This window comes from Montipora foliosa, chromosome 3, assembly GCF_036669935.1.
Source record: "Montipora foliosa isolate CH-2021 chromosome 3, ASM3666993v2, whole genome shotgun sequence".
Classification (NCBI taxonomy): Eukaryota; Metazoa; Cnidaria; class Anthozoa; order Scleractinia; family Acroporidae; genus Montipora; species Montipora foliosa.
In genome coordinates, this window is record NC_090871.1 from 5020980 (window position 1) to 5030979 (window position 10000).

The 10000-nt window shown below is 38.5% G+C and overlaps 1 protein-coding gene across 3 annotated transcripts in view; it reads right to left on the bottom strand.

Moving 5' to 3' along the window:
- LOC137996558 (uncharacterized protein C6orf118-like) overlaps positions 1–10000 on the bottom strand; it is a 17490-nt gene that overhangs the window by 4371 nt on the left and 3119 nt on the right. For all 3 annotated transcript variants that reach the window (XR_011122328.1, XM_068842011.1, XM_068842010.1), the window contains exons 3-9: positions 9348–9494; positions 7771–7979; positions 7078–7206; positions 6757–6941; positions 5189–5256; positions 2186–2265; positions 492–599 (exon numbers count right to left, since the gene is read on the bottom strand). Coding sequence is in view for 2 of the 3 variants with exons in the window: in XM_068842011.1 (XP_068698112.1) it covers positions 492–599; positions 2186–2265; positions 5189–5256; positions 6757–6941; positions 7078–7206; positions 7771–7979; positions 9348–9494 (926 nt within the window). In the remaining variant the exon portion in view is untranslated. The remainder of the gene's footprint in view (positions 1–491; positions 600–2185; positions 2266–5188; positions 5257–6756; positions 6942–7077; positions 7207–7770; positions 7980–9347; positions 9495–10000) is intronic.

The window sequence follows — 10000 nt, forward strand, 5'->3', positions numbered from 1 at the left end:
CCTTATCATCCAAGAACATGGCCCCATGCTTGGTGTTATTAAACTTTACTATCATGTTATTGCAGAAACAGATATTTGTGACTTGAACACCATGAAATACATGTAACTGCATTTAAAAAACAACTGGATCAATGTCTGAATCTACAGCTCTTCGTTGTCTGCACACATTAATTTTTTTAAAATCTTACATGGAAAATAAATCATTATTTTATAAATACCGGTTTGTTAATATGCTAGAAGTAGTGAGTGGGGAACCAGACTGAAGGCTTTAGACAAATCCATTGATATCACTGCCATTACCAGCATCTTCCCTTTGGTGACCTATCGACTCCATTCCTCTGTTAGCCAGAGCATAGATATCTGACAACTGTAGTTATTGCAGTGCTTATGTCAATACATTTTGCACCTCAAAAAGTGATGATTTGACCTTGAAAAGAGGATTTCTCCCATAAAAAATAGCAAGGATAAGAATATTTTTAATTAGTGTTTACCTCTGTTTCCTTGATGCAATGTTCAAGATGTTGACAAACAGTGACTGGTACACAGTACTCCTTTTGGTGTCTCTTGATGTCGTCAATATGGTCCAACTGAGCTAAAATCTGTCATCAAGACAATATCATTTTTACAAGATACATTTTATAATTTATGCTACATTCATTACATGTATGTAATGTGTACTTACAATAATAATATTGTAAGCTTTCAATTATTGACAACTCCCGACATACAGGTGTATAACTAAGATGAGATAGAAAACAAAAACCGGCAATTGCCCCAACCAGTAGGACAGGGAGACAGTTCTCTACTTACAAGTGTTCACAAGCAGTTAAAAGTTGAACTACACTGTAGTGACTACCCAGAGCAATGCCATCCAGTAAGACCTTGTAATGCCAGTATTTAGAGCACTGGCAAGTTAGAACTTATTGGGCTCTAAAAACTGAGCCACATCCTTCAAAATTCATTAACAATACGTGAGCATACGTCATGTATAATCATTATGATGTCCTATGTGCATGCATCGTTAAGCCTAGTTTTCCGGGCTGTCCCAGATTTTTGCTGACATATCGGAAAACCACCAGACGCTTGTCTCAGATTCTCATACCTAATGAGGATTCCGACCTCTTCACACTTGCTAATTGGCGTCTGATAACTTTATTAAACCTAGACTACAAAATTGCGGCAAAAGTCATTGCCAGGACAATGGAACCAGCCTTAGCTCTTCTTATTAATCCCGACCAAACAGGCTTTATAAAAGGTAGATACATCAGACAAAATATCAGGCTAATAAACGATATTCTTGAGCAAACAAAGCTTCAGAACATTCCTGCCACACTTTTACCGCTTGATTTTCGAAAAGCTTTTGACACAATTGAATGGGAATTTATACAAAGAAGTGTTGCACTATTTAATCCAACGCTGGATCTCTACTCTCTATGCTAATAAAGAAAGTGCAGTTTTAAATAATGGTTTCTGTACTAACTACTTTTGCCTATCAAGAGAAGTGAGACAAGGTTGCCCTCTGTCCCCGTACCTATTTAATTTGGGCGCAGAAGATTCAGTGGGAAAAACAACGAACTTTACCAACCGTTTGATGATGGGTTGCCTCAGGTTCTTGCAGTGTTCTAACAGTACCTTGGTTTTCTTAGCAATAATTATTATTATCAGCCTGACCAGCAGAATACTGGCTTACATGTAGATGAGTCTTGAAGATGTGTTCTTGTGAAATCTGGTCCTGGAATGATCCACATGGCATTCCAATTTGCCTCACCCTATTCCCGTGTTCTTTTTCAAGTCCACAAAGTGCATCAACATTGTATGTTCTTTTTTGCAAATTAAAAAAATTATTTAAGAGGGTTGTCCCTTTCGAACATTGTATTTTAAAGCTGTTAAAAAAACTCTTAGCACATGTTTTATTGGGTCTAAAGACACTCATCTAGGTCTTGTGTCATTATTTAAACTCAATAACCACTGTAGCTCGTCTTTCTAAACATTACCTCAACACAACTTGGCACTCTTTGAGACACAAAGAATGGTCAGGGATTGTTCAAGAGAATGATGGCTGGGATCCTGCTCTGAAACCCAGAGTTTCTCCTTACCAACAGGGTATATCTCCTATTTATTTTACATTCCCCTAATGGCTTTGCTCATGTCAAATGTCAGGAGATTGTTTGCAGTTTATCCTTGCCTGTGCATGTAACTCCTCCACTTGTTCCTCAAGGTCTTTTGGAACTTCCTCAATGTGAACAGAAGCCTTGGCTTGGGGTTCTGTAAGCACCCAACAAACAAACAAACAAATAAATTAATAAAATTTATATTAAATAAATAAACAGGGTTAAGAATTAATTTAGGGTACAGTTGAACGTCCTGTATTAAGCAACCACCCAAAATGTCAAGTCTAGGTGGGTTGCTTACAAGACCTTAGACCAAGTCAAGTCAAAAATTTACCTCATTAGCATAACGTTATGCTGCATGTAACTGCAGAGACTTAGGGTACGTTCCTTTGGGATGATCCAAAAAAGGATCACTGATCCAAGATCACTTGGATCATGCTTCATCAAAGGAATGGGAGTGGATTTTTCAGGTACCTTTGATGCACCGTGATCCAAGTGATCTTGGATCAGTGATCCTTTTTAGGATCATCCCAAAGGAACGGACCCTTACTCCATGCACCAATGCACAGTAGTCACAAAAACATTTATTCTCATGTGAATACATGGGCCGGGGTCGGGGTGTGTCTTTTTTCCTTTTTTTTTGTTTCAATTTTTGTCGTTATTCTCCTGTACAGTTATTTTTGAATGTTCGACATCTTTTCTTCATTTATGGTGGAAATTAGTCAAAAAAATAAGGAACATAGGATTGCTACGAAAGGGACATCTTTGTTTTTTGAAATGAAGATAATTTCTGACTGAAATTGGAGTTGTTGTGGGGAATATACGCTAAACCTAGAGACACTGAAGACTCGCTGAGCTCCACATTTTAAAACCAAACCCCAGCAAAACAAGCTTTAATGCAACAACACTTGATGTCCCTTGTGCATCTAGCATCCAAGTATCGCTGGGATGCCGTTCTATCCTTTCACGCCACAGTTTGGATTGCATCGAAGCCAGGCTCTGCATTTGGGGTGACGATTTTAGTGCTTTCATATCACCAAGTCAAACAGTCTTCCGCAAAATTGCTCACTCCAAGCAACAACAACACCCACTTCACAGCAACCAGTAGCAACCGGGAGCACAATTATTGTTGTGAGTGGAACCTTTACTGGCTCCTGCTGTAATGCGTCACATCAACAGGCAGTGGAACGCGTTTGTGCGTATTGCAAACTTCCCAAACACACCATCGCTTCATGCCCAATGCCTCCCTCGTCTGATTGACTAGTCACCTTTTCTCCACCTCCACCTGCCTCTGACCAATCCAATACCTTTGCCAATCCTCCTCTCCTCTCCTTGCATGTTCTGACCTCGCCACCTGGTCGACTTTCACTCTCTTGCACCCACTCACATGCAGCAGTTGTTCATCATAATTATTCTCTGCTCAAAATCGCCGCTCCTGAATGCCTTTGGTGCTCATATTCCCATTCCGTCTAAGTTGAATTTTCCTTTATGGAACTCTGCCCTCGAACACTATTCTGACCGCATCATCGCTCATTTTCTCACTTTCAGTTGGCCAATCAACTACCGTGCTGGGGCTTAAAATCCACAACCATTGTCACCAAACCACTCCTCAGCGGTCCGCTTTCCTGACACCATGGATACCTTTTTGTTCACTGAGATAGAACATCCAGCCACGGCTGGGCCTTTCATTTGCAATCCTTTTCCGACACCTCTGGAAACTTCCGCGCTTCAAACTGTTTTTAGAGATGGAAGTAAACAATGCGTCGATTTGGCTCTAAGCTTTCCCCACGACGCCTCAGTCAATAATGGAATTTCTAAGGATTCTTGTCTTCACAAGCCCTTCCACCTCACTCTTTCCTAGTTCCTCTAATTTCGTCGACCTTATTGTAGCCAAGGGCCCAGGTTGTTACCTTTTCAAGAAAGATTTGCTGTGCGTACTGACAATCCCCGTTGACCCCAAAGATTACATGTACATCCTTCTTGAAAATTTGAAAATCAAAACAAGCATTTTTTAAATTAATATTTAATTTCAGATCTACAAAATGCTTTCATTGGATAAAGTTCGAACAATTTCTATTGTTAGCATTATGTTCTGTGGTTCAAAGTAATTTTCTTGTTTGAGTGGAGGCTCCTTTTAATACCCTAAAAGTCTCATGAAATGAATGAATGAATGAAACTTTATTTAATCTCGGGATTGATGAGGTTGATTAGACCTCTAGCAAAAAAAATATGCTAATAAGCCAAGAGAAATAAAGAAATGGAAATCCTAAAAGTTATTAATTTTACAGAATAAGACATAAAAATTACATGACATAGCTATATACAATAAAAAGCCCAATTACTCAAAAGAACATAGATATTACAGTGTATATAGAATTAGCTAAAACCTTAGCTATCTGACTGCTTTTTTAAAGGCTGATAATGTGCTTAGGGATCTTAAGGTATCAGAAATCTTGTTCCAAGTAATAGCCGGCAAGTACTTTACTGAGTTCTTGCCATAACAAGTCCTACAATGTATTAGGTTTCATAAAGTACATGTATGGTAGTTTTACGTAGCAATAATGAAATTATTATTGGAGCTGACCCAATAAAACAAATTTCTATTTAAATAGATAAGTTACATTATATTGGTAGAATTCTAGTGTGGGTTGGTATTCTGAAGAAAACAACTGTTGACAAACGTACGTCTTTCCATATACTTCATAGTCATGTACTATTTTAGTGCTTTCAAGCTATTCTTTAGAACGATTACTCGGCAAAAATGGCAAAACAATAACCTACATGTAGTTAATGAGGCAGATGCATATTCGCGTATATTTATACGCAAATATGTGTACATATGTATGGTTATACGCACATATGCATATAAATTTGTGCGCGCTTTTCGGTTAAGGTATTTCTGAGCGATACTGTTACAGTAACCATTCACAAAACAGCCAGGGGCCAGTTGCTCAAAGCCTGGCTAGCATGTTGAAACATTGGTCCTTGAATCGTAACCTTTTAAGTTGCATTCATAGTGTCAAAGTAGCGTCAAAGTATGTTAGATATACAAATGTACACTGTAAGAAGTGTCTTACCAACTACAACTTTGGCTTGTAACTCTTCTGATGTGCGCACCTCTTCTTCATGAAGGACTTGGGTTAATCTGCACATTAAAATTATTGCCATTATGTAGTGCTCAGCAGTATTATTGGCTCACGTTGACATGCTATTCAGATCCCGGGGTTGGGGGGGGGGGGGGGGTGGGGAGGTGGGGAGGTGGTAGACTCCCATATAAAAAAGGGAGGGATGCGCATCGGAAATTTTAAATGAACCCCCTAAAGGAGACCAATCTGGGTGTGGCCCAGGCTTTTTTGACCCCTAAAGTAAATATACACTTTTATGTTTCTTTGCATGCAACCCTAAAGGAGACCTTCACGGCTACATACAAATGTATGATGGCGTTTTGCCCAGAACACCCTACAAAAGTGAGACCAAAATCCAAAAATTACCCCCATACATGTAAGTGAGATGATGAGCATCCCTCCCCTTTTTATATGGGAGCCCCCCCCCCCCCCACCCCCAAGCTTCAGATTACCCTTAAAATACTAGAAATAATTAAGGATTAGTGAGGTGTGTTTGCTTCCTGCTTTGTCATTGGCGAGGCATTTGAAAGTAGTGGTATCTTTTGAGGACAACCGGTTTGTACCCTTTTCTAGCCGGTATTCGTTCAGTAATGAACTTCAAGGTATCACACAATTTTGACTGTTATCTTGTTGCTCGTAATTTTATTAAAAAACATGTGCTATATATATAAATGCAACATCAGTTTTGTGGGATATCAATAGTCTTTCTGGCTGGATAGCCAAACAGCTTGACTCCCTGGCGTGTACAGCATTGAGTATTGTCGAACCATCACTTACCCATAATATTAACCCCGTAAAAAAATAAAACAAAAACAATGTATATGTATACTGTCGATGTACTGTGTAGATTTTGCAGGTCATTTTGTTCCTTAGATTAATTGCAACCAAACTAGGTCATTAATTATTTTTATTTCAACCTACACATGTAGGTCATTTTCTTTTAAACTAGGTTCAAGTTGATAGTAGGAAACATCTACAAAAATAAAGTAGAAATGCTCTAATAGTGCTACAACAGATATACTTGTGACTCAGAGATGTTTTTTTTTTTTAAGAATTAGAGACTATTTGAACCAGTAGTTCACGTAAATAAAATGGCATGTCATTGAATGTATATTTTGAAGTGTGGGTTATAGACGAATGAGAGAACTTTGTGATCCTTTCACTTAGCTGGACAATTTAAGAAATTATTGCTTTTATAGACACCTGAAAAATTCAGGTGGCTCCAATGGGATTCAAACCATAACCTCTGCGATGCAGGTGCTCAAATATACATTCATTTCATTCATCACGTCCTTCAAAGGAACAAATGAACCCAACAAATTCACTGTCCTGCTCCCAACTGTGTGGCTTCATTAGCTCAGTTGGTAGAGCATTGCACCAGCATTGCAGAGGTCATGTGGATTTGAATCCTGTTGAATTTTTCAGGAATCTGTAAAAGCAAAAATTACTTAATTGTCCAGCTACAGTAAGTGTGAGGATCACTCCTGAACTTCTCTCATTAATAGTTCATGTGCTTGTACCTCGCATTTTCATCCAAAAGGACCCTTGCTTCCTTTTCCAAAGCCTGTACTCTTTTCTCCTCATCTTTCAGTTTATCTGAGGCAGAGGGGTTTTCAGAGAGACTATCAATGTGATGGTAGAGTACTTTATGCTGAGATGGTTTTTGCGTGTCCAACAAATGTGACATGTAACTGTCATATTCATCCTACAATTAAAAAAAATAACAATTATTATAACCTATCGAAATATAATTTTCTCCAAGAGAGGAACAATCATAATCAAGCAACACCATCTCATGCAAACACAACAAACTACATAAAAAGAAAGAAAGCGGTATTTACTTTAATCCTTGTTAAGAGAGGTCCAAATGTCTGAGAATCTGCAATAATCTCATCCAATACTTGGTTGTATAACTGTAGTCTAAGGAAGTTTGGTCCTCTTTGGCTTCCTGCTTCCAGTGCAGAAAGTTGCTAGGATAGTTAAGTAAACCAAATCTGTAACAAGACTGTTTGACTAAATTAAGGGTTAATTTAAATAATAATCATTTATCATTTAGATTAATGACCTTTGGAAAAAGATTCTGACAAACATTGACAACATTGGGATGCAACAGGGATGGCACAGTGGTGTCAGAACACACGCCTGCCACCAATGTGGCCTGACTTTGACTCCCAGACCACAGGCAGACAACACTCTGTTGGTGTTGTTGTTATCGATCTGCAGAAAGATAAATTCATTACGGCGGTTGCGATTTGCTCGGCAATTAAGTTTGAAAGCAAATAATTCAATGATAGATCAAAGAAAGTGTCACAGAGTGCTGTGTTATGTTTTTTGGGTCATTCTGAGCTGTTTTAGGTGTCTTTTTTCCGAGATCTTTTCTGGACTGCCAGTTAGAGAGTAAAGAAAATTGACAAGGCAAGCAACACCAAGCTGCCGGCCAGTGACCTAATGGCTTGTTCAAGCTGGAACTGACGCCAAACCAGTGAAATTCTCACCTTAAAGTTTTCAAAACTCTTTTGTTATAGACAGTGTACCTTGGCTAATCTCTGTTCCAGACTGCGAACGTTCTTTTCTCCTGTAAGGACTCCTCTGTCATGAGCATCTCCCAAGTTCATCACTTGATCACCAAACTTCTTGAAGCTGGCAAACTGCTCAGTTTTTGTTGGATAACTCAAGTAAGTCTCAATAAATGCATGTTGTGTGTGCAAGTCCTTTGTCTTGGATTTCTCTGCACAGGAAATGCCTCATGTAAAAGAAAACAGTAATGGTTGGTCATGATAGATTTTTGAGTTTACAACGTTCAACAGTTTCAGAATACAATCAACTCTTTGATCAAATCTCAAACATACTACAACCAAAATCTAATATCCCTTGATTTGCTTAACAAAACTTCTGAAATCTTAGCAAAATGACTCCAACATCCTTCTGCTGATACAGTAACTCAAGGTACTTTCTTGACAGCATAATACAGTGTACCTCTGTCAGTCTTTTAAGGGCCTTTAAGGGGGGGGGTGCACTTTAAGCTTGAGCCAACCTTAAGAACACATGAAAAAGTTGATTCATTCATCCCTTTTCTTTGATTGTTATTATCTTGCTGTTTCTGATCTGACTGAGCGGACCTTTTTTATCAGGTGGGGGGGGGGGGGGGGCCCCCCCCCCGGTGTACGTGCCTGCAGCCAATTTATCAGAATTGACTTCTGTCAAGACTGGAGAGTCATTAGTCACCAACAGTCCTTCTCACAACTACAATCACATGAGCAAGGCACAAAGCAGTCGGACATACGTCTACATTGTAGAGGCAATGATTTTGTTTTGGATCAAACTGCATCTACATGTATATATTATTTACCATCAGTTTGTTCCAATTTTAGTATTTTTATTGTTTTTTTTTTGTGTTACACTGTACACCTGTTTAAACACACTGTCTTGAATTTACACTTGCCATCATTACATTTACAGTTTGAACTTACGATACCTTTGTTAGAGACAGGACGCAGCTCTTTACAACCTCTAATTTCATTGAATCCCTTTAGGATACAACTCTATTGTTTTTAGAGATAGGGTCCATTGTTTCTTTTGTATCGTTCTTTGCGTCCATTGTTTTCTGAACCAATCCTGAGAGCCGTTGTAATATGTAGCTGCGTACTGACCCCTTTGTTAACCCATTGACTCCTAGGAGTGAGAGTTACATGTACATGTAACAGATTTTACTTTGTCTAATGTCAGAAAACTATATTCGTAAAATGGGGGCATCTTGGGGTGCCTGAGGAGTGAATGGGTTAATTAATAGATTTTAGTATAAATACACAGGTGATTATACAAAATCGCGTGCTCTCATTGGCTCGCTATCTCGGATTATCAGCCGATAATCACCTCGACGGACAAAATGGCTGCCAGTAGTCGTTTTGCCATTGTAAGTGAAGATGATTTCGCCTAAGGCTCAGTGATTATCGGTGAATATTCACCTCGACTTCGTCTCAGTGAATATTCACCGATAATCAATTCGCCTTCGGCGAATAATTGTTAAAATTTAATAACAAAGTACCAAAATTAGAAAAATGCAGTCTAATGTTGACAGTTTCAAATACACATTTACAGACTGTACATGTACCTTTAGGTCTTGTCAGTGGTATCATGATTTCTGGAAGCCGCAACTCTTCTACATAAACCCTGTCCTTTGTTAGCTTGCTCCCTCCAGTGGTTTCTTCTTTAATAGTGTGCTGATCTTTTTCACTTTCCTCTGGATTTAATTTACTAGCTGTCAGAAAAACATTTAAATCTTCTGGTAAAAGGACAGAAGTTATAGTACCGGTTTAATTATTTATAATTATCGGATACATTCTTTACCTGCTTACATCAGCTCACAAATCAAGATGGGTGACCGGAGATAATGAACTTTAAGGCTGATTTCACACACTTTTCTTCTAATTCTTAGTACTAGATGGAATGTAAACATACAGTACATCTCCTATACACAAAAACTACGAACATTTTTCACAAACCGTTTAATGGTCACTTTTAATCTGTTTTTGTTGGCCTGTAGTTCCACGTAAGTGCGGACTAAAATGAGGGGGTGACGAATGCGTAAAGAGAGATGTATTTCAATAAAACTGAATTTTCTGTAAAACTGGCCTACGATTTTTTTAAAATTTTAAATATTTTAGAGATTATTTCTAACATCAGGTAACGTTGTATGGGAAGAATTCACTGTCCTGTTTTTTCCAAAAAGACAATTGATGCTGATTTTAAGGCTCAAGGCATGGT